The sequence below is a fragment of the Sander vitreus genome, chromosome 20 (assembly GCF_031162955.1).
Source record: "Sander vitreus isolate 19-12246 chromosome 20, sanVit1, whole genome shotgun sequence".
Taxonomy (NCBI): domain Eukaryota; kingdom Metazoa; phylum Chordata; class Actinopteri; order Perciformes; family Percidae; genus Sander; species Sander vitreus.
In genome coordinates this window covers 22,416,344-22,441,982 of record NC_135874.1, presented here as the reverse complement: position 1 = coordinate 22,441,982, position 25,639 = coordinate 22,416,344, and the positions used below count along the sequence as shown (strand labels likewise).

The window sequence follows — 25,639 nt, the reverse complement described above, 5'->3', positions numbered from 1 at the left end:
CAAACAGTATGAGAAAAATAATGTGTTTTTCTTAACATTAAAGCATGTAAACATGTTCTAGCAGAAACCCAAAATACAAGTATGAACCTGAAAATGACCGATATATGTCTCCTTTAAAGCAACACTATGTAACTTTTCCCGCTTCGGTCCCCCTACAGGTTGTCTCATTGGAACTACAGCTGCAGCTAAAAGTTACATAGTGTTGCTTTAAGTTGCAAACTGTAAAACCAAAACAATGAGCTGAACGTAGGGCTGGGCGATATGGAGAAAATCAAATATCACAATATCAAATACATCAATGTAGATATTGCCGCGATATTGTAGGGTTGACTTTTGGTGTTTTCACTAAATATTTACACAATGACATTTTAGATAAATAACCATCAATAATGTGGATATAATGACTAAGGGGGTAAAAGGCAAATAACAGAACAGCTAGAACAGTCTGAAAGTACGATATCCAAAATTTAAGACGATATCTTATCTCATATATCGATGTTGATATAATATCGATATATTAACCAGCCCTAACTGAAAGATGCTAAAACGCTCCGTACATCTGAGGAGAACACCAGAATTGGGATACAATTCTCTGCGTTTGTCACTACGAACGAACCCTTTCGCATCTATGCAGTCATTCAGCCCATAGTTATTATAGCAGCTTTTAACTTTTGACTTGAACATGGATGATAAGCTCTTTTAAACTTCTCAAAATAAAAGGTTTCTAGACATTACAGAAGAAACTCATAAACCCTAAAAATAACTACAATACTTGAGCCCCATACATCATATTATTAACAAAGCCGGGTTTTGCAGTGACGGTGTATCAACAGGGGATGTTAAAACTGAAAATAAAACCTGGGCCTTTGTTGTCTTCCTTCTGGTAGTTGATTGATTAGGCTGCTCAGTTTGGTCTGGAGTTAATGAGAGATTAGCTTTTAGGTCTGCTACTTACACTAAAAGCTGCTTAAGTCTTTCTGTGTGACTAAGAACATTGAAATTTGAACAAAGTACAAATAAATCATGGGATCAGACAAATTAAATCCTTTTCTGAGTCATTTCCATCATAATCCTGAATGTTTAACAGTATGAGGCTGGATTGATCGCAATGTCAACAGGCTTGTGTGGTCATGTAAACTGATGCCTGGATTATTTATTTCCTGAGAAGCTTGGGACTGTTTTACTGGAGTAGTTTACAAGGTGCCCCTAGCAGTTATAGTGTGTGGAAGGGAAAGAACCCACCTCTCCTTTTGAATTATCATGAGCCACCGAGATATTGTTGGAACCATTTAGTAACCTAAAGAAGGAAACGGACAAAAATCAACACAAAGTCAAAGATCATAGCCAAGAATAAATCTCTCTAAGTGCTGAGATCCCTGAAATTATAAGATGCAGCTAGAAAAACAGATGGCTTACTGGTCTTCTTTGAAGTAAGTGAAGCCAACAAAGGGTAACTGGTTTCCAACAAAGGCCTTAGGTGTGGGGAAAGTTTCTACATCGCCTTTGTCATCTTCAATCTCATCAAAATTACTTGTGTCTATGTCACTGCTCAGCTCTGGGACCACGGGGGCAGCAGCTGAGGAGAGAGAGAGAGAGAGAGAGAGAGAGAGAGAGAGAGAGAGAGAGAGAGAGAGAGAGAGAGAGAGAGAGAGAGAGAGAGAGAGAGAGAGAGAGAGAGAGAGAGAGAGAGAGTGTGTGTGTGAATTGCTGGATAAGGCTGGATTAGGCAGTCTAATAAATAATTATGTCTTGTACTGCAAGACAGCTGCTGTTCTGGATACATTTTGTTTAGAGTTTGAGTTATGTAAATGGCTCATGTTATTGCCTAAGGTGAAGCTGCTTGTTGATGTGTAGTGATACTTACTGTCTCTGATGGTGTCGAAGGTCCACTGGTCGTTCTTGAAGAAAGGGTGTCGCTTGATTTCCTCCACGCCGTTTCTGCCCAATCGCACCTCCCTCAAAATAAAGAGTGTGAAAGAGTTGTAGAACAATGACTAAATGTATTCTTTGTCTTCGGTTTAACAGTATCAGTAGCAACAGGCAAACATGGCCTGTTAATACATATTCTTTTCTGGGAGTCATTAAAATTGAATAAATTAAAGCCAGAACAAAATACACAGACTTTGATTCCCTTTGGCCTAAAGCATCACAAACCAATGCAGTGATAAACATAAGAGATCTGCATGCAGCTCAATAGCATCAACATTTTATGTAATGTCTGAGCATTGCAGAACATAAAAAGTAACCCTGTGAGCCCTTCTGGTGTAATCACCATCAACACTTGCACGTTAAGAAATGTGAAAGACTGTAACTCTTTGTACCTGTCAGTCAGGAAGGCACAGATGATATTCTTGGCATCTTTGGAGATCTCCACATCATCAGGGAAGTTGAGGGAGTTTTTGTGGTCCATGATCTTACTGTAGGTTCCCACCAGAGAGTCAGCGTAGAATGGTGTGTCACCTAACAGCAAACACAGTAAGTTAGCTATAATAAAAAAAAAAGCAATGGAATGTTGGAATCAACCATTGTTTCTCGTACGGAGAGGATTCCAACGCTGGAAATACCATTCCTTACAACGCAAATATATTTTCAGAAAACACTTCACTCGTTTTGTAAAAATCACTGACTTCATTAAATGTTCACTGACCGACAAGCATCTCGAAGATGAAGACCCCTACGGACCACCAGTCACACTCTCTCCCATAATACCCGTCTCCTCCTTGAGATTTCAGCACCTCGGGAGAGATGTAGTCCGGAGTCCCGACAGCTGTATCACAATGCACCATGCCGGTCTGCAACACAAATACTGGAATCAATATCCTTCGTATGTTTTGACATTATAGCTTAAGGATCTGGTTTTATGTCTCAACGTAAAGGGTAACTAGCGTTTTTTTTTTCAACCTGGGCCCCATTTCCCCATGCATTTGTGTCTAATAGACTGATATGACCAAAAATCTTTGAATTTGGTCCAGTATTGAGCGAGATCACAACGACGAGCCGGCGAGAACCGAGCTACAATGTAACCTAATGGGGCAATTGAGGGTCTCTCTCTCTCTCTCTCTCTCATGAATAGCCTACATATGGTCATCTACAGTCAGGTCCATAAATATTGGGACATCGACACAATTCTAATCTTTTTGGCTCTATACCCCACCACAATGGAGTTGAAATGAAACGAACAAGATGTGCTTTAACTGCAGACTTTCAGCTTTAATTTGAGGGTATTTACATCCAAATCAGGTGAACGGTGTAGGAATTACAACAGTTTGTATATGTGCCTCCCACTTTTTAAGGGACCAAAAGTAATGGGACAACTGGCTGCTCAGCTGTTCCATGGCCAGGTGTGTGTTATTCCCTCATTATCCCATTTACAAGGAGCAGATAAAAGGTCCAGAGTTCATTTCAAGTGTGCTATTTACATTTGGAATCTGTTGCTGTCAACTCTCAATATGAGATCCAAAGAGCTGTCACTATCAGTGAAGCAAGCCATCATTAGGCTGAAAAATCTAAACAAACCCATCAGAGAGATAGCAAAAACATTAGGTGTGGCCAAATCAACTGTTTGGAACATTCTTAAAAAGAAAAAACGCACCGGTGAGCTCAGCAACACCAAAAGACCCGGAAGACCACGGAAAACAACTGTGGTGGATGACCGAAGAATACTTTCCCTGGTGAAGAAAACACCCTTCACAACAGTTGGCCAGATCAAGAACACTCTCCAGGAGGTAGGTGTATGTGTGTCAAAGTCAACAATCAAGAGAAGACTTCACCAGAGTGAATACAGAGGGTTCACTACAAGATGTGAACCATTGGTGAGCCTCAAAAACAGGAAGGCCAGATTAGAGTTTGCCAAACAACATCTAAAAAAGCCTTCACATTTCTGGAACAACATCCTATGGACAGATGAGACAAAGATCAACTTGTACCAGAGTGATGGGAAGAGAAGAGTATGGAGAAGGAAAGGAACTGCTCATGATCCAAAGCATACCACCTCATCAGTGAAGTATGGTGGTGGTAGTGTCATGGCGTGGGCATGTATGGCTGCCAATGGAACTGGTTCTCTTGTATTTATTGATGATGTGACTGCTGACAAAAGCAGCAGGATGAATTCTGAAGTGTTTCGGGCAATATTATCTGCTCATATTCAGCCAAATGCTTCAGAACTCATTGTACGGCGCTTCACGGTGCAGATGGACAATGACCCGAAGCATACTGCGAAAGCAACCAAAGAGTCTTTTAAGGGAAAGAAGTGGAATGTTATGCAATGGCCAAGTCAATCACCTGACCTGAATCCGATTGAGCATGCATTTCACTTGCTGAAGACAAAACTGAAGGGAAAATGCCCCAAGAACAAGCAGGAACTGAAGACAGTTGCAGTAGAGGCCTGGCAGAGCATCACCAGGGATGAAACCCAGCGTCTGGTGATGTCTATGCGTTCCAGACTTCAGGCTGTAATTGAATGCAAAGGATTTGCAACCAAGTATTAAAAAGTGAAAGTTTGATTTATGATTGTTAATCTGTCCCATAACTTTTGGTCCCTTAAAAAGTGGGAGGCACATATACAAACTGTTGTAATTCCTACACCGTTCACCTGATTTGGATGTAAATACCCTCAAATTAAAGCTGAAAGTCTGCAGTTAAAGCACATCTTGTTCGTTTCATTTCAACTCCATTGTGGTGGTGTATAGAGCCAAAAAGATTAGAATTGTGTCGATGTCCCAATATTTATGGACCTGACTGTATAACGACCTCATCCACATTGTCGAAATCATTTAAATATTGAGCCATTACATTGAAAATCTTTTAGATAACAGGAGCCTATGTTTTCTGTAGCCTACTCCGTAACAACAGACTACCTGAACGCCTTTTTCTCGTATCGCGTTCCACTCTCCACACTGCCGTCTTCAAAAAGTCACATCCTGAGATCGATAATGTTGTCAGACACTTTCAGTAACAATCTGAGCCAGTAGCAACAAAAAAAAAAAAAGAAAAAAAGACTTCTATTGGACAAAAAGCAAGGCTCCACAATTGCCCCATTAGGTTACATTGTAGCTCGCTTCGCGCCGGCTCATCGTCGTGATCTCGCTCAATACTGGACCAAATTCAAAGACTTTTGGTCACATCAGTCTATTAGTCACAAATGCATGGGGAAATGGGGCCCATGTTGAATAAAAACGGTAGTTACCCCTTTAAGACAATGGATAGATATGAATCTAAACATAACAGTTTATGAGACATGTCAGCAGAAACCAAAGTTTGCTCACTGACTAACCGCCCCCAATCCAAAATCTCAAATTGAATTAAACTAGGGCTTCAAATCTATAAGTGTTGCTCATGCCAGAATATAAAGCAAGTCTTTATACACATAATGGCACATTGTGTACGCTAAGCTTCAACAGGCTTGATACTGGTTTGTCACACACACACACACACACACATACATGATGAGAATTCAGAGTCTCAGCAGGAGAAAACCTAACATCCCTGTAAGCTTCACCATCAAGCAGCTCTTTACAGCAATATCACTTACACAGAGACATTTACTGGAAATGTTTGGACCAACCAATTGTGATTTATAATACTGTCCATAAGCTGGTGACCACAGCTCAACAGCACTGTGTTATCTGTATTTCTTGCTTCTAATAGAACATAAAATGTATTCCTCTGCCATTTTTCCAGTAAAAACAAAAACAAAAAATGGTGGCGGGAGAAATAAGCAAGTTCTCAGAAACGCAGCATGTTGCTGCACTGAAGTTTCAATGATGGGATACAACTCACAGAGTCCATCTTCATGCACGTGCCGAAGTCAGCCAGCTTGAGGTGTCCCAGTCTGTCCAGCAGCATGTTGTCCGGCTTGACGTCCCGATGGATGAAGCCCATGGAGTGAATGGCATCCAGGGCCATCACCACCTCTGCTGTGTAGAACTTGGCCCATTTCTCAGGCACGTCGTAGGTGCTGGTGAGGTTGACCAGGTCGCCTCCCGGCATGTACTCCATCACCATGTAGAGGTAGTGCTCATCTTGGAAGGCACAGCACAACTGAACGACCCAAACAAAAGCTCTCATTACTAGAGGTTGCTAATACTGGTATAAATGACACACCAAGATATGAAAATTAGTAGGGGTGGGTGGGGGTGGGGGGGGGATCGATGCAGCATAGTAGCGGGATATTTTCCGTGGCAATACTGTATCGATACATGGACGCCAAGTAGCGATCTTTTATTATATAAATTGCACATGAGATTTTAACCTTTTGATACTAGAATAATAATTTTCAGTCCACTAGATGGACAACTGAAGTGAGATGAAGACAATTCCCCCCCCCCCCCAGACAAAACAGATGTTAACAAAGTTTTGCTTTGGGGACATCATTTGAAGTTGGAAAAAGGGTAATGAATTGAAATATATCGCAATATGTTTAAAATCGCAATAATATCGTATTGTGACATAAGTATCGTGATAATATCGTAGTGTGGGGCCTCTGGTGACTCCCACCCTTAACAATTAGCACCAATATGTTTGCCATAGCTGTATGTTTTTCGGTGAGATTGCTACGTTATTTGAATAATTAACAAATGAGCATAAAGAATGTCCCGTAAAATGTAACAGTCTGAACCAAAACAATATTTTATAAGGAATCATAGAACTCGTCAAAATGTTATTATATGGTATTTATCAACAAGGGCGGGGTGCACTAAATACAATCTCCCATCCGAAATTTGCGATCTGCTATCTTTAAACTTTGAGGATGTAACTAATGTGAAAGCACCAGAACAAAAAATAATCAGAAGCTGAGCAGTGAATTATATGTCATACCTGAACAACCCAGGGACTGTTGGCAAAGGCCATGATGTCCCTCTCTTCCCAGAAGAAAGCTGAGTCCGAGCGCTTGATCATCTCAAACTTGCTCAGCAGCTTCATGGCGTAGACCTTCTGAGAGGCTTTGTGTCGGACCTGAATGTCGGCAATGTTCAGTTATTCAGAGTTTAACAAGTAACGGAGTTAGAGACTAGAACAAGAGGCAGTGCATCATTAATAAAAGATGATTGTAATTGCATTGACTTTATGTGTAGTCTTACAGAAAACCACGACAGAGATTCTAATACTCTACAGAACCCTTAGTGACAGCTGAAAATGAAAACCAACACTCACTAGTTGAACTTCACCAAATGCCCCTCGACCGATGACTTTAACTCTGTCAAAGTCTTCAGACTTCATCTGGAGGTCTCGAGTCTGTGCTATGACTTTCTCATCTGAGAATAAAGAGAATAAAGAATCTCATTAATACTGTTGTGACTTCACCACATCAACAAATGTTAAGCTTTAAAAGAAGGCAAATGTCATCCACCTGAGGCCAACATTGCGGGCCAAAACGTTGTGTGCCTTATTTGCACTATTAAAGTATTTTTCCGGAGCATTAAGGTGTTGTGCTGACTTTACCTTCTTTGAACATTCACTTTTTTGGTCCCGCACCAGCAACTACATGGATGTGCACCACATCATCTTTTTTTTTAAATGTCCTGCCATCTCTCTCTTATTCTGACTGGCACACAAAAGCTACTTACATCTGTTTAAGAAGGTTTCGATGTTTTTGTTCTTGCGTAGTGCAGGGTAGTCCAAGTCTAAGACCAGGGCGTTTATGGAGTCCTGCACAGAAAGAAAAATTTTTTATTCGATATAGAAACGACATAGGTGAAGTCATTATCACATCACTATCATTAAGCATGTACTGCATAAATTGGATAATTAACAGTGGGAATCAGGACCTTGTGTCCATCTTTCCCATCATGTTAAAGACCCTCAGCTGCTATTTGTTTTGCTTCTTTCAAGTATACAGAAAACACAAGTTCCAACACCTTATTTGCACAGTAGATTCAGTGGGTGTTGCTCATTAAAGGTTACGTCATACTGCAAGTCATTGTGTTGCAATTGAAACATGAAAAATACTCAAAGACCAAGATGTGTTTTCTCCATTCATTTGCATCAGCATTCATTTGCACACAACAAGGGGATTGTGAGACTTTTGCAAAAAAAATCCCAGCTCAAGTGTCAAAATGTGTTAGATTTTAATAATTTAGCCTAATGCTGGACATGATGTATTCATGATTTTGCATAGTGTGAAAGTCTGATACAGCCCAACTACAGAGGAAATGTGTCATGTCACACTTTGACTCCTGATGACGACTACACTGTAGAAACAGTGCCACTGAAGAAAGCAAATTGTTCCGGACTCGTATTTACAAAACATGAAGCAAAACCAACTGGCGAACACTTTCTACCCAATAAAGGCAGTGCAGTGCAGGACTGACTGTGCTTCATACAGCAGCAGGCCTACACTAAAACTGACCACTGACTGCATTTCTTAAGAGGGGTTTATTTTCTGTATCTGTTGTCATCACTGCACAGAACAAAAACAGTTACATACCACTGCTGCCCAGCAAGTCTGAATAAAATCTAACAGCTTCGCCCCCACGTTTCATTCAACAGTGGTCAACTTGATGGACTGGATACATAAACAGCAACTACATGCAACAAAAATGGTTTTAACTAAAGGCTTTGTTCCAAGAGAGAGCGAGAGAGAGCGAGGGGATGACTAATTTCAGTGATATTCATCTGCTGACAAATGATGAACACGTTGTTTCTGTGACCATTATGAAAACAGTCTGCCTAAGGGGGACAAAGTCACCTCCACACAGTGTGATGGTATTATTAGTCAACATCAGTTTTCAACAACATACATTTCTAAATGAATCCACTGAAAGGCAAAATAATTCTTCATATATATCTCAGTTGAACATTTGTTATTATGGTGACTGACTATCATGAATAACTGTGTAAATCATGTCTGTAATAGAGGGTATATTAAGTGCAAAAGCTGTAAGTTTACATATATGGCCACTTCAAGAAGTAAGACAATACTTTAGGAAAACATTCTGTATCAACCTCAAAAATCCAGTACTGTTAGAGCCCAAGCAAGGCAGATCCCCGCTAAAGCTTTGCTCTGAGGGTTAGGGTTAGTAAAACGTCAAGTCAAAAACATAAATTACCTAATTGATAAATAATGTTGGGAAATGATTGTGCTCCTTGATGAACACAAGAGACAAACATATACTTGAAGATGTAGATAATGTTACAGAAGCATGGTGTCCGTGAACTAGCTAGCCAACGTTGTTAATGTTAGCTTGCCAGCTAAAATGCTTTAGCTACTGTTATAAGAGTTTATACAGCGATGCTACAGCATGTAGTAAAGTATATAGTAAAGTAAATGGATGGTTAACATTATGTGCACTGGTTGGTGTACTTTTATGATGAAAGTTAACTTAAGCTAGGTAGCATGCTGAAAAGGCTGGTGCTCAGTGTGCCACCAGTGATTTCACTTAAGCTAGCCACACAGTCTTCTTCATAGCTCCACTGAAGACACACACACACACACACACACACACACACACACACACAGTGAGAAAAAGGAAATGTTTCATTGGGAAAATAATACTTATATGATTAAATGTGTGCCAGGATAAAAACAAAGGGAAATGAATTAAACAATAAAAAGAGCAAGATAAATAGGAGTAAAATAAATGAGGTTTTAATGATTTTAATGATAAATATTGACCAACTGGAGGTCAAAGGGAAAGTAAGGTTTATATTTTTTTTAAACCCCATTCTAATAATTTAACTAACAATAGCAATCACTGATGTATTATATTTTTGACTTGTCTGATAAACTATTACTACATTTTGTCAGTTTCGGGGCTCCATATCAATTTAAGAGTCTTTTAAGTGTTGTTATACACGTCTTTACACTCTGTCGTGTGTGTGTCTGTGTGTGTGTGTGTGTGTGTGTGTGTGTGTGTGTGTGTGTGTGTGTGTGTGTGAGAACTGGACTGTAGCACTGCAGCAGCATGTTGGGTCAACTGAAAACAAGCTGACTATTTGTAGCATTCAGTCATTTTATAATAAATATAGTTTGACCCAGGGCAATGTTGGGAAACCATTAAAGAAGCAAAAGACAGACTGATGCAAACCCCTAATCGTTACAGTGCGTTACAATAAGGAAGTCCTCTATCAACTTTTGTCAGCTACACATTCCTGAACGGTCAACGCAGAGCTGTATGAAACACTGGACCAAGCCAAACGTTATAACAAGAAGCCCACTCTGACCCGGTAGTCTAAACTGGTTTCTTTAAAACTTGTCTTCTACTTGTTTTTGTTTTTTTCCTTCCTCTTCTTTTTCTCCCATCATTGCAGTGCTATACAGGATGGCACAATCTGTTTCATGTTTCCCCTCACATCATTTGCACTCATTTCTCCTCCACTTTTCTCTTCTGCCCTTTTCTGCTGCACTCCCTCCGTCTTATCTGCCCATCCTCCTGCTCTCTGTATCGTTGTCCGCTCGGCTGCAGTCAGCCTGCAATGAGCTGCAAACTCTGTTTCATCATCTCAATTTCACTTCCCCTTTAAAGGACTGACCTCACACAAAACTACTATTTAAGGGAAAAAATACACACGCCTTGGGGTGGAGAGGGGTTGCCGAATGCGTGTGCACGTACACGCACGAGGCTCTCCCTACGAGCACAGCATACAGGAAATGATCCACCCCACCCCAGGGCTGACAGATAATTTCACTGTGTCATGAAGCCAGTCCCTGTGTGCAAGTTATTTCCTCTGAGGCAGTGTTCTCTGCTACTGCTGCTCTGCATTCGTCTACAGCAAACATTTATTTTACACATGCATGCCTCATGGCAGCTACATGTATGACCATGTATACAATGCACTTAATACATTATATGTTGGGTGTGTTTAAGACACACGATTTACTTGGCAAAACATCTGCAACAGTAAGTACGTAGCAGCAGTTGAAATCAACGCCCAACTGTTCTCGATCCACGCACACACATTGCAGGTCCATGATGTCTTCACATTTCACTGCAGTCAGTTTTAAAGATGAGGCGGCTGTGTTATCTTCGTTACCGAAACACTGTGGTTGTGTCAAGCTACATAGGAAACAAGAGAAACAACTGCACTAACCACAGGTTATACACTGTTTCCACTTATCTAAGTTTTACTTTTAACTCACTTTGTCCTTTGTGTCAGATTTTGTAGTGGGATTTCTTATTTCCTTTCAAAACGCATTTTCAGTCGATAACGAGGAAGGAGTCTCTTAAACATGTTACCACCATATAGTGCATCTTGACTGACTGTTATACAGCATCTCAGGAGCAGGAGGGCAACAAGTCACTGTGCATCAAGCAGCAATTATATAGCTCAGATATCATTTTCATAATGCAACAGGCCTCATATAAATCATGCATTTAGTTTACAATGTATAATTTAATCAGTAAACATTGAATTTTCATGTAGGTCTGCAATTTTATGAATAAAGGCCGTTTTATGGTTCTGCGCAGGCTCCACGTAGAGCTTTCGCCGTAGCCTACGTAAGTGGCCTGATGTTTATAATTGTGCTTTGGTGTGTGCGTCGAGCCGGCATGTGTGTGTGTGTGTGAGACGCACAACCATAAAAAGGCCTTAATGCATGCTTGTGTATTTGTTAAGTAATTGCTTTATTGCTGTTATGAATGTTTCTTAGCAACTTACGATTCAATCTAAACCAAACCACAGCAGCCTAATGCTGCATTCCAGACAATTTTTAGCCCGTAAGTTATGACTTCAAGTCACGACTCACGACTTGGTAGCGTTCCAGGCAAAGTCACAACAAACCCTTCTAGCTAGCGTTAGCGTTAGCTAGCGGCTACCTAACGTTGACGTTAGCTAGCGCTAGCTGGTACTAGCGATTTCTAGTCGTCGACATATTTTGGGCTTCATTTAATAAACATAACCTGTAGTAGTACACAATCGTATGTGTATGGTTTTAAAATGTGCGGAATTACTTTACGTTTGCCTATTTATTTATATTTCTCACTGTTAATCACCGGCGTCTGTACAGCATCAACAGGGGTCGCCACTGTTGTTTATGTGTTTGACGTCAAAAACTGTAACTCGGAGTACAACCATCTGGTATGAGTTCACGAGTAGTAAGTTACGGGTTTGACTGCCGTTCCAGGGCACTTTCACGGGTAGAAGGTTGTGAAAACACGAGTTATGGGTTGCCTGGAATGCAGCATAATTAAAGCTATGAGCTGGGAAGCTATTCCCATGAGGAATTCTAAGTAATGACAACAAAACTGTCGGCACGTCCACATGATACAAGTCTTCCGTGCCCACTCCTTCCTCCACGCAGTTGCTAGTAGCCAAGGAGGACACAGAGGATTAAAAAAAACACGATGAAAAACATGATGGACTCTTTAGAAGAGGTCATTAGCTTCACTCGATTTTCTGCGTGCGAAAGTCACCAGACGACACAATCTTAGCCATAGCTATGACATAGCCATACTGAGAAATACAGAGAGAGTTGTGTGGAGCTGATAGTCTTAATTAGCTTTGTAGCAACTCATGTAGCAATGGCTTGAATGTAATTAATATCAAAAAGTTACGCACTAAAGCTTTAAGGTTGCAGGCTAAAATATATTGAATGCTGGTGAAAATCAAGTATGATCATCTGCATGGCTGAGCTGATTTGTCAGATGCAAATAAGTAAACCATGAGCCACAACATGTTTCGGGCCTCTTGAAGTAAACCAACAGTGGCTGCTGCATACTTTCAATAGTAAAACATGCCTATTTGTCCCTCAGCTCTGTGATCACAGGCAAAAGGTTTGAACGTTAGCAGAGGCAGGACACAGCTGGGACAGGTCACATGTGCAGCTCATGTACCTGAGGTGCGTCCGCTTTTCTGGCCAAGGCAACGGACGGAAACAATGCACTTTCAAAGCAAATAAAGATCAAGTGTCGCTGAATAGTTCAGAAGTCTTAAGTGTTTTGTGAAGAAAAGGTCACTGCTCATCACAAAGATCCATTAATAATCAATCATGTACATACTAGGGGTGTCACGATTCAATTTGCGATTTAAACATTAAACATAGGGACGGCAATGCCACAACAAGAGCCATTAGATGGCAGAAGGGTACTCTGCAACAAAAGTTTGAGTTTGTCAGCGTTTACAAGGTGCAATTGAATGCACCATTAGCTTAACAAGATGCACGTGAGAGCCCACATGGTTTGCCTTCCTTTTTTGTTTATATAATAAAGCAGCATGGCAGTAGAAAAACACTACAGCAGAGGGGGTTCAATTTCACAGATTTCCAACTTTGGACATGAAAAAAAGATGATAAACATTCATCGACAGTTGCCACAAGGAACACAAAGTAAACACTCTGTTGCAACGCTTGGACTCACTACAGGCATGCAGCAAACATTCCCTATCTACAAACTGGACATCTTGGTGACATATTATTCCTTTCTCTGTCATTTCTATATCTCCCTGTTAAACAAGATAAATCAAGTGTGTTTGTATTGATGACATCTTTTGCTGGGTGAAATTCCCCTTTAAAATGCTTTATTTAAAAACATTAGCAGATATTTCAAGACCTCATGATTGGCAGAGACCCTGTACGTCATACATAATAAGCTGCTATTTATAAATATTAAATAACTTACAAGTGTCTGGGGAAGTGTGAAGCTGGATCATAATGCATCTGACATATCTGGACCTGTTCCAGACAAATACAGATCCTCCCTTCCTTGTCTAAAGCAATGTTGGCTTCACTTACATTAAAGGGAAAGTATTTTTGTAGCAATGAATCTAAATAATTACAAACCATGATGTCAGCGTTTATACCCAAGCTTGATAAACAGGACACTTCCCTGTACAACTTACAGTAATGTCTTCCTGAGCTGATAGGAGAATTATCCGTCCAGTTAGGCTTATCAGTAGGAGTTGTTATGTATCTATTAGATAGCACTTCAGCATTGTATCACTGCTATACTGTAATCCAGCAAATGGGTTATGGCTGGTTGCTTAGCAACTCCTGCAAAATACAAAAGACGAGTTGAAGCTACAGAGAAGCAGCAGGCAGGAGTTTTATAAGCACCCTGTTACAGCACGTTCTATTCTTTTCCATTTTATTTACCCAACTTGCTGTTGACATTACGGCGCTGTCGTTCTCCCTTCGCCTGCTTCCACTCTTTATCACCCTATAAAAAGCCACGTGGATCCACCACTCAGGAATGTGATGATATTAACCTGAAAGGAGCTAAACCAAGAGAGAAATAACCCAACTATTCAAAGCCTCTCACATCACAAACTCTCCCTGCTCAATTTGCAATTATCCCCCCCTCTTAAAAAACTTGTCTTCCCCTCAAACCCATTTCATCACTAGGCATGTGGAACAGAAAACAAGCAGCACTGCTCTGGGCTTTAAAAGGATTGAGCAGAAAGTTAATGTTTTGATTAAATTCCAGCAGTTTTAAAAATAGTTGTGGGGATAAACGGTAGGCCGGGCAGAGTGAGGGGACCGTGCCAGGCAGGGCCCGTAAACCCTCCAAGAAAGACACAACGGCAGGAATCCTGCGGAGGCTCACAAATAGCACAGCTAATGTCTCCACGGGGAATAACAAGAGTATGTCTTACTCTTGCTTTTGACAGATTTCTGTCCCATGCTCCTGTGCCCTGTGCATTTTTGGCACCCACGCTTTATTATAAAGTATACTGAGGAATGTGCCAGTAAAAATGCGTAGCAAAGACAGGACCACATGTACATAAGGTCCAGCTGTATAGTAACCTTAAACATGGCTTTCTGAATGATCATAATGTTCCACTTAAAAAAAAAAAAAAAAAACATGATAAAAGGGGGAAGGGTGTTACGTTTCTTACTGCAAACCAAATAGTTGTCCAACATTTACGTCCATGTTCTATCGCACGATCACAGCGGAAATGTGTACATTAAAACGGTGGTTTGACACAAACAAATTCATCATGAAATTTGACCAAAACAACATTAAATAATGCTGTTTAGAAACTGCAAAATAAACACTCACGTACAAGTATATGATTGATAATGTTAATATGGAAATAGTATATGAAAATAGATTTCCGGGTGTGATATAAGACCACAAAATCTGCAGGAAACCTCATATAAAAAAAATATATGTGCGAGCAAAGTTGGCACGGAGCATTGCAGTTCTGGGAAAAACAAGACAAACTGCATCATTATGCATTGAACACTTTTGTGTTGCTCACTTGTATTACCATATCTGAATTATCATTTCTTTACTCTTGAACTGTTCATAACTCATGTCCATACTTAGGCCATAACCTGTGATTAGGGGTATCATAAGCCAAGAGAGTTGGAAACCAATGGATTAATCTACTGATTATTTTTCCAATTGATAGTTAGGTCTACCAAATGTCAGCAACTAGAAGAAACTGGCCATCAAAAGTTCTCAGAGCCCATGATATATCTTAAAACGTCTTCTTTTGTCCAAGCAAAAGTACAAACCCAAAGAAATTCTGTTTACTATCATATAAGAGTTTTATAAGAAAAAAAAAAATCACATTTGAGAAGCTGGAACCTGTGAAATACTTCCATCCTTATTTGTTTATTTTGAATTATTTTGTTGTGTTTTTGTCACAGACCTCCTCATCTAAGGCAGTAAAGAACCTCAGTTTCCCTGGCATTGAACAGCTTTAGCAGACCAACTTGCAATAAAAGCCAGTAACATTAGAATGTTGTCATTAGGCTTCAACAGGCAGGTTTCAACTCTTTGTGTATAAATATTTTTAGTATCGCCACAAACTATTTGAATTATAACTGTCAGCTTCAACACTAAAACACGACTGGCCTAAAGCTCCACCACACACAAACAAACACTGTTTGGGTTTGTTGAAGGAAATGAAGGCTGTATGAACACACTGGCAATCCATAGCTGTTAGGGGTTGTATTGTTCCGTCGTTGCTGCGGGTTGCACACAATGCAGCTTGTGTGTTGCTAAGATCAAGTGAATAACGCGTCTGCTTGTGAAAATGAAAGCAAATGTGTGTCCATGAGTAGCCAAGTCTGTGCATATGTATGTGTGTGTGTGAGAGAAAGTGCGTGTATGTGTGTAGGAGGTTGTGATGGAATGATAGCGCTGTGGCCAGATGGATGGGTTATGTATTATGTGCGTGGGAAGACTCCTGCTCTCTTCTCTTCTCTTCTCTGCACACTCACACCCTCAACTAAAAATACACTAAGACTCAGGTATCAAACTTTTTAACACACACACACACACACACACACACACACACACACACACACACACACAACAGGGTGAAGATTTTTGCACAAGCCAACAACAGAATTTAACAAACAAGATTTGTGAATACAGCAACTATCAACTGCAAGTGTGCTTTGCATAACTCGGTTCACGTCGCGGTCATCGGTGTGGAAAGTGAAAGTTCCTCAAAAGTGAAATCTTCCATCAGAGCTATTATTATCCAAAAATTGTGCACTTAGAGACTGGGCGCCGTTTTATTTATCTGTATGTATCACAAGCTGCATTGTTTTTGAATGCACCGCTGTGTGCACGGCCACATTATCTCAACCAGGGTCTTTATGTCTAGACAAGGAGATCCTCCAGATTAAGACAAATCTTAGGGTGTACACATTTCCTTTCACATGAGAACCATATACCGTTGCAAACACCTCAAGACACCCCATTCCAGCTTTGTGTCTAGTCCAAATGTCAGATTACGAGAATGGATGAGATTCACTGCAGTTTATTTAAAGGTTTATCATACAACCAGATGGGGAACTCAGTTGTAGCATTAGTTGTAGTAATTGTAATAATAATAATAATAATAATAACTTGAGTTTAAGAAATATTTGAGCTTTTCTGGACATATCGCATACACATTAAATTCTTCATTTTTTGTATTCCTTCTCACATCCCTGTAAGGTGGATCTTGAACCAGCTCATGTCTTGTTTTATTTGTCCAAGTTATTATATAATGCACTGTTAAGTATGTGTATGTATTTATTTGTGTGTGTGTGTGTGTGTGTGTGTGTGTGTGTGTGTGTGTGTCGCTGTGGGTGTGAGTATGTGTGTGTGTGTGGGTGCTGGATTGTTGCTCAGTTTGTAATGCATGTTTTACAGCAGGTTAGGGGAATCCATTTACCTTTTAAAGCAAAAATAACAAGACTCAAGATTCATCAGTCACTGTCATTTTTTGTTCCCAATTCTTTACTTTTTAAGTCATTGTACCTGCCAGTAAGAAGTTAGTTTAAGGTCAACTGTCAACAGCTGTCGGATGTATCACAGCAGCTGGGACATCAACAACAATGCAGCCCATTCAAATAAAGTGCAGCCAGCGTCCCACAGCTTTGTCATTTAACCCTTGGGTTGACTTTGGGTCAAATTGACCTGGTTTCAATTTTTGTTTTATATCAGAAAATATGGGACGTAGAAATAAGCGCTGAAAATGTGTAGAAGAAAAATGTAACAATTTAAAACGCTGGAAAAAGCAAAAACAAACTGAAAAAAAGGCGTCAAAAACATCGAAAAATAAGTGTTTTTTTCAAGGTTGACGGGAAGACCCTTATTAATTACTGACCAGTTTTCTGTGTAGAAAAAAAAAAAGTAGGCCCACACAGGTTTTCAGCAACTGTTTTATTATCTCCGAGTCTGGCTGTAGCCTGATGGATAGCTGTAGCTGTAGCAACAGTCTGTCATCATCTAAAATGGATGAAATGAGAGAAATATTTGTACGGCATTTGTTTTCATTTAAGTTTTCTAAGTCAAAGAAAAGTAATCTGCTAAGCCCGCCTGCGCTTGTTGCAAGTTTCCAGCAGCATAGACACATGAGTTTGACATCTTTGTTTTGCAATGTGCCATGTGCAACTGAAAAACGTGTCTGCATCGATAAAAGGAATTGATAAGCTCGGAGGCATACGATTACAATGGATCGGAAAATTTGGAACCGATTCTCAACTGGAACCATTATCATCTATACCAATTCAAATGTACTTACACCAAAATGTAACATACTACACCTTGGGCAAAGGCATCCAACTTTGTATGATATCGCTAATAAATAGATAAACAATGTGCCACATAGCACTGGAGTTGGGTACCGAAACCCTGTACTTCTACCAGTACCAACCGAATCACGTCGGTATTACCGAGTACTGGTTCACGTAAAATCAAACGGTGCCAAATTTCAGCGAAAAGCAGGTTACAACAGTGGTTTAATGCCCTGGGGACTGACTGACAGGCTGAGGTTGTAAGGCAAGGCAACTTTATTTCTACAGCACCGTTCAGCAACAAGGCAACTCAAAGTGCTTTACATGAAACATTAAAGAGCAGTTAAAAACGGTCATGATGAAAATAAAACAGGCTAAAATATAATAATATACAAACACAAGAATAAAAGTTGAATAATTATTCAATTTAATAGGTTGTAGGGACGGGTTTGGGAGGAGAGGGGGAGGGGTTTTATTTTTATTTTATTTCTGTCAATGTAAAATATTCTAAATAAATAACATAATGTTTTAAGTAAATAGGATACATTGGTTTGGAATTATTTTTACAACTGAAATAATTGTTTTGTAATTACAGAGGGAAAGTACCGAAAAAAGTACCGCTGGGTACCGGGAACCGAATTTCAGGTACCGGTATCAGTACTGATATTGGTTCAGATGCGAAAGGTACTCAACCCTACACAGCACCCTGTAAAACCACACAGAGTCACTTTTAAATTCAAATATCTCGTTTGTTTAATCTGTACCGTCGTCACAGTGATTCCAGGAAGTCATATGACCAAACAATGTTCACATAACCCTACATAAGTCACTCCTGCTTTTTGTACACTATAATCAAACAATATTTAGTTACTAGGGGTGGTACGGTTCATGAAAAAACATCCGAACCGCTCGGTCCGCTTGTCTCGGTTCGGAGCGCGTGTGCGTGCCGCACGGTTCGACGCATGCGCAATGTAGCCTCGTGCCCGTCAGGTGGCCGTATGTGACCTCAGACAGCGCGTTTCCCTTTCGCGCGAAAGAAGGTGTAGACAAGTTACCAACAAAACATACAGCTAAAGACCGTGCAAAACATTTCAGACCATCCTGCCAACCTGTAAATATTTTTAGATCAATGTACTGTAAAGTTTTTTCACTCTAAAGTCGCTGAAGCGGCTGCAGTTTAGATCCTGTTGGGTCTCTGCAGCGGGGCGGGGCGGCTCAGTTCTCCCCGAGACTGACGTGCGCACACACACACGGTGGATGCAGGAAAAACCGGAGAGGAGACGTATACAGGTGGACCTGGCAGCTACGCTCGTTATTGTAAGTGCAATGATAAGTCCAATAAGTACTTTATCAAACCGTATGACTGTGTCCCAGCCCAGGCCAGGATAGGACATTAAAAAGGCACAAAAGTTCCTGTAGATGACAATACACATTCTCCTTTTTTTGCCAAATAAATGAAAAGCATGTTGAAATCATCAATGTCTTCCCTTTTGCTGTATCAAAATCTCAGCTAGCTTTCCTCAGAGATGGTCCCAATAATGTGCTTAAAGTCAAGTCAAATTCAGTTTGTGCACGATTACATGATATAACTATATAATTATTTAATACTGTATCTTACATTGTGGATAATTAAGCTATATATATATATATATATATATTTTTATTTTTTTTATTTTTATATATGCTGAAGTAGATTTCTGGAGTGTTAAAGATTAAAAGAAAAAAATAACAAGAACCGTACAGAACCGAAAACCGTGACCCTAAAACCGTGATACGAACCAAACCGTGGGTTTTGTGAACCGTACCACCCCTATTAGTTACCTTCAGACAGAGCCTGGCGAGACGTTTCCACTGTTTCCAGTCTTTGTGCAAAGCTAAGCTAACCGGCTGCTGGCTGTAGCTACATATATACCGTACAGACTGTGGCATCAAGCTTATCAACTCTCGGCGAGAAAGCAAAGAAGCGTATTTTTCAAACTGTCAAACTATTCCTTTGAGAACAAAAAAATTTGAACTCAAATGACATTGTACAGACAAAATATGTAAGTGAAATAGGAGTATTTGTAGTTCAAACTAAAGCCCTGACACAAAACGCATCATAGGTATTTAGAAAAACCTCTAGTGGACCATCTATGGCTTTAATAAACAGGGAAAACCCTGATAAAGTTACTTAGTTCTGAACACTAAAGAAGACCAGATGATACATAGCTGAAGTGAAGTGTAACATTTTTAAACCGCTGAGGGCTTGCACACCCGGAAGACGCCGGCCCAGGTCTTCTTCACTGAAGTGGAGCGAAAACCAAAAAAAGACTGCGGAGAGGCCCGACAGTCTCATCAGAGGAGGTGTGGAGCAGAGAGACTGGCTTGTTTTGCAAAAGAAAAAAAAAATTGGCCGGAGCCACCGTCCCCAGTGCCTTATAAGGCAGTGTTTCTATCCAGCTAGCACATTGAAGCCGGGACTGCTGCTGCTAGCCTGAGAGAAACTAAACTGCACTCCAGAGACGGAGCACACACTCAGGTTGACTATCAGGGTAAAGACAACGTACAAGACACACAGGGGTTATCCCCACCTCCCTAAAGGGTTTATTAAAAGGAAGCAGTTTCAGTGTGGGTGGGGGGGGATGTTGGGACAAGAAGATAAGAGAAATGGAAAAGACCAGAAAAGGTCGAGAAAAGGGGAGACAGGAGATGTTGCATGAGAAAAATAGTGATAAACATTAGGTTGGAAATGAAAGAACAACATAGGGAGAAAGGAACAAACTCTGAATGTGTGAATGGAAACAGATGAGAGAAACAAACAACGGAAAGCACTATATGCAAAACAAGTGCATTAGGTTATTAAATGTGTTGGTCACCTAATGCTGAGCAAGGAGAGGATCACACTGAATGAACAGCAAAGAGACAGCCGGGGACTGTCCCCCAAGACATGATCTGGTAGACATCAGACTAACTCTTAGCTATCCATATCTCATATCGTTCACGCTTAAGTGCTGTGCATAAAGTTATGTGGCAGTACCAGGTCTGCAGCTGTATCACAAGGCTTTGGACTGGAGCTACAGTTAAAATACCTGCAGTGTGTTTAACAAGCCTGAGAGGAGGGGCTGAGCTGCAGGCTGAGAGAGAAGCAGAGGCAGAGAAAAAGAGATAAGGCTGAAAAGTGAACAGGGGAAAAGTGCAGTCATTCGCAGGGACTTTGAGCCCCATATATAGCTGCTAACTATTTACTCAATGAGGTAATTTCCGTTAGGACGACCGAAAGGCAACTTATGTGACTTGCAATCAAGTGTCCGTGTTTTTCTTTATCTCGAGAAATGTCCTTTCCTTTTGTTTACCCTCAACAATCACTCCCTGTGCTTGGAGCTGCCAAGTAAGTCCAGCACTTCATCAGCAACGGCGTGCTGCCAAATAATGATCACTGCAGTTTGCAAGAGGAAGGTTGCTGAGACTTTAGGTTATATTTGATTGAATGCTGATAGAGGCAATATACTGATTAACAGTTTCATATGACCACAGTGTATGGTGCCATTAAAGCACCATTAATGTGATTTTTTTTGCTGAGTATTCTGTTCTGGAAGAAGGTGTGACTTAAGTGTTCATTACAAATGGCGGAACTGTTTACAATACTGTATATCCCAGCTCATAAAAAGGGTCAGATTTCTTTACAGGAAGGTCACTGAGTTTCCTTGACATATGCTGCAGATTCCTCACCGTCAGCTTTCCGTACCCTCAGGGTAGTCAGCCCTCTGCTCCCTGGCAAGTCCTAAATACATCTGACTGCAAGTTCAGAAAAGTACAAACCTGATATTACCAAGTTTCTTTTACAAAGCTGTCATTTTGGAGACTATATAATAGCCAACAAAGCAGCTTCTTCTGATTTTTTGGGCTGTTGCTATGACACAATAGCAGGGGATGTGCGATTCCTCGTTTACTGAATATACGCCTGTGAGCAATTATTAAGGCACTTCAATGATGCATGTTTTTATTCAACCTGAAAAAAAGGACATTTCTGAACATTTAGTGTTTGTGTGTGTACGAGCGCGTGCTGGAATCCCACCGTGAGCAGCAAAACGTCTTGATCCCTGCGACCGCTCCAAGGCTGCTAAAAATGGAAAACTGCAGCCTGTTCTCTCCTACGTATGCTTCCCGCTCAACTTTTGTCTCAAACACTCAACACCTCTATTTCGCACGCTTGCATGCAGGAAGTAGACACCACCAGTGTTCAAGCAAGTATTCTGCTAAATGTTTTAAGGGGAAGAGGGAGGGAATAGACCAGGAGTGTCTCAAGTAGTGTGGAGTGGGAACAGGGGAGGGTATGTACAGGGGCCCCAAGCTAGATGGGGCCCATTAAAAGGGGTGAGGTGATGCTTTTTAAGATAGGCCCGACAGTGTGTTTGTCCTCTGTCAGATCCAGTTAGGGGGCCCAGAAATCCAAACACCACGATGTAACTTTACAGCTAAAGTAGGTCCTGTGACACAGCGCTGGCTCTGAATTACAGTCAGAGGTGAGGGTTCTAAAATAATGTTTTCGGGTCCAGGCATTGACTCCAGCTTTCTCCGGTCCGAGCATTCAAAGCGCTTTCCCTCAAGTGCTGATTTGTTAGTTCCTGTGGGCCATAACCAACACCAGAATTTAGTTTTTGGGAAAAACAGAAGACGCTCTTTCCTATTTCAGCCTAAAGTCATAATATACACTGGTGTAATGGGAGTATTTTTCCACTGCCTTGAGCAACTTTAGGTCATCACAAAACTTGCCAAAAGCATCTCTCAAGGGGTACACAACTTGTACTTCTTCACCAGACCCAGTTCAGAGTATTACAATAGAAGTCTTGTCTCCACAAAGAATTATTTGCCCAAAAGTATAACTTTATTCTTCAAAACAATGCTCTAACTTCTGCTATTTGCTTAAGGGGACAATAATTTCCCTTTGCCTCAGTATCTGACACGGTACATGCTGGCATCAGATCGTATCCGTAGAGGAAAATTTAAATAATCATACCTTATTTTAACTTTGCATAAAATAATCAACATCCATTAACAGTATTGGTCTATGCATAGCCTGATAAAAGACTAGCATGGATCAGACTAGTCCATTTTCTGATGGTCAAATAATGTTTTACATTTCCAATCATGGCACATGCTGTATAAATAAAGGTGATTCAATATTACAAGAAAAATCTATGAAAAATCTCACAAATTCAGACCACAATAACAGTGGTGGAAACGCACCAGCACATGTCCCAGATATATGTAGGAAGTAAGACAGTGACAAATGGAATCAGTATGATTGCATGGGGCGTGTAAATGGTAATCAATTTGCACTCCTGTAATACACGGCTTTAATGTAACATTTAGAGATGGAATATAAGGACAATTTACTGAGCTGGAGAGTTCAGGGCATGCAGTGTAGGGCTGCACAATACGAGGAAAATATGCAATATGCGATAACGATATTACTTGCGAAAAATGAACAGATTCAACAAATGAACATTGAATTGAAAATAAAAAAGGCAGCAGCACTTTCAAAAAAGAACGACAGTTACACTTTAATGTGCAGTTTTCTGCTGGTATTTTCTTTCAACTAACACAAAAAAGTGCCTATTGCGATATGTTGCAGCCTTTTGCGATGTGTATATTGCGCAAGTTGATATTGCGATGGCGATTAAAAAAAATACGATATATCGTGCAGCCCTAATGCAGTGACAGCTGAAGGGTTTAGTTTCACATACATGTATACATATGAAAAGGAAATTTGATTGAGCATCTTATCAATGTATCATGCCAAAGATATCAAGTCCTGTAGTTTTGTTACTTTGGATTATTAAACAGTTCATATTTAGCTGGGAATCAAGCTGGAGCCTAATTGTACCATACTGGTTTCCTGAAGACCCTCTGTCCAAATTCATGAGTTTTGTCTCATGAAAAAGTTTGGTAGCCTACTGGGTGGACAACATCTTTCTAATCACATATCAGTGCAGGAAGACCAGAATAGGTGTGTAGATCTCGTGGCTAGTAGGACAATCCTGGTCTGGTGGACCGAACAGTTAGCCAGAAGGGAGTTTTAGCCGGAAATATGGGTCTCCATAAACACACCAAGTGGGACATTCTCCACTAGTTAATCCTAATCTGTAGACACGCTTCACAGCGCCCCAAACTGCACTGTCTGCACTCAGTCTTAACTATTAATCAGGCCTGCCTACAGTATATCCACCATGAGGCTCTTATTTTAGCAACTTTTTCTACAAAGAAAAATGGGTTTTATGGCAAGGTAGGCTACCTGATTTCAGGACAGAATGGAAACTGTACAGTTTCATAACCGGTGGAGATGAGAAAAAAATAATAAATAGTCTTATGCAGCATCCCAGTCTGCCTAATGTAAAAACAATGCTAACAGTAGCAGGTTACTGTTTGAGAATGAAAAGAAGAAAAGTGAAGATATATAAACGTGAAAAGCATACGTTAACCAAGTGTGTGCATAACGTATGTATGCGTCTAGCGTTTCAGCGATTAGACAACATGGCATCATTAATAATCTATGAGGTGTATCCCACTTGACTTACCAGCAAACTTTCCAGGTTTATGGCAGATCTGGGTTCTCTGATCATGTCCTCCAGCTTTTTCAGCCGGGTTTCCATCCTCCTCTCTGCGCCGAGCGACATGGCTGCAGCGTCGGTCGTAAAAAGTTGAGTAAAATACGAAGAGCTTTTCCAAACTGTTTTTAAGTTTACATGTGAAACCTCTTTGTTCCTGGCTAATGGCCGTGGGCCTAGCGGAGCAGCCTTGGGCTCTCAGCCCACCCAAATCGCTTCCAACAGGAATAGTGTGCACAATGAAGAGAAAATATTCCCAAAGCAGAGACTCACCGCGTCCCAAAACTTGCCAAGTGAGCGGGCCTTCAGTTTGCTAGCTAGCTGTTTGGGTTTTCAGCTAATAAAGATAACGTCACACTTGAATTATCACCTCCCGTTAAGTGAAAGATGCATTTTCCAACTCGGCGATAAAGTTTGAATGTGGAGATACCAGCAACAGGCAGCAGGGCGTTTTCTTTGCCCCCCTCTCCTCCCCTTCCCTTTGGTTTTGGCCGCTTGGAAATGCTTTGGACTCGCTCTTTAGAGACAATTCCGGTTCGTTTCACCCCATTCAAGAATGTTTGAAGCCCGTTAGTGTTGTAGTTTATCCTCGGTGCTGCCACAAGTCATCTGAAGGGGCGATAATGTCTGTTCTCCCGCGCTGAATTTTTAATAAGCAGACACTCTCTTCCTGGATTTCTTCTCGCATTTTCGCGAGTGTCCTCCTTGTCTTGTCCTTGTTATGGGCTTAGTTTAAAAAGTATTAGTAGAAAAGTAGTTTTACTCGTAGAGTAAAGTCCTCCAGCTGCCGAATTCTTCGCCGTACCCTCACATCTACACATCAACACACACTGACTGAGTCTGGAGTCTCTCTCCTCCCCCTGACATCAACATACGGAGAACTCATTTACCCATAATCCACCTGTCCTGTCCTGTCCTACTGTCCCTCTACCTTTGTATCTGTCATTCACGTGTTTATACCACATTTAAGTTATTTTAAAACGAATAATTAGCTGGTAAATAGACACGGACATATATTATAGTATCTGAAATAGAACTTGATGACAGACATACAAACACTTCTCTGATTGGCTGTTACTCCTAAAACTAAATTTTTTCAAAATAAAGTTAATTTCAGTATATCAAGTGTACACTTGGGATTTGAAGATACAGGTTC

At 40.6% G+C, this 25,639-nt stretch overlaps 1 protein-coding gene across 4 annotated transcripts in view; it reads right to left on the bottom strand.

Annotated features, from left to right (window-relative positions):
* The window catches only part of rock2a (rho-associated, coiled-coil containing protein kinase 2a), a 47,870-nt gene extending 22,654 nt beyond the window's left edge, over positions 1-25,216 (bottom strand). For all 4 annotated transcript variants that reach the window (XR_013503687.1, XM_078278318.1, XM_078278319.1 and 1 more), the window contains exons 1-10: positions 24,454-25,216; positions 7,566-7,647; positions 7,153-7,253; positions 6,817-6,954; positions 5,779-6,039; positions 2,648-2,792; positions 2,322-2,460; positions 1,865-1,956; positions 1,417-1,576; positions 1,243-1,297 (exon numbers count right to left, since the gene is read on the bottom strand). Coding sequence is in view for 3 of the 4 variants with exons in the window: in XM_078278318.1 (XP_078134444.1) it covers positions 1,243-1,297; positions 1,417-1,576; positions 1,865-1,956; positions 2,322-2,460; positions 2,648-2,792; positions 5,779-6,039; positions 6,817-6,954; positions 7,153-7,253; positions 7,566-7,647; positions 24,454-24,552 (1,272 nt within the window). In the remaining variant the exon portion in view is untranslated. The remainder of the gene's footprint in view (positions 1-1,242; positions 1,298-1,416; positions 1,577-1,864; positions 1,957-2,321; positions 2,461-2,647; positions 2,793-5,778; positions 6,040-6,816; positions 6,955-7,152; positions 7,254-7,565; positions 7,648-24,453) is intronic.
* Positions 25,217-25,639: the final 423 nt, after the last annotated feature.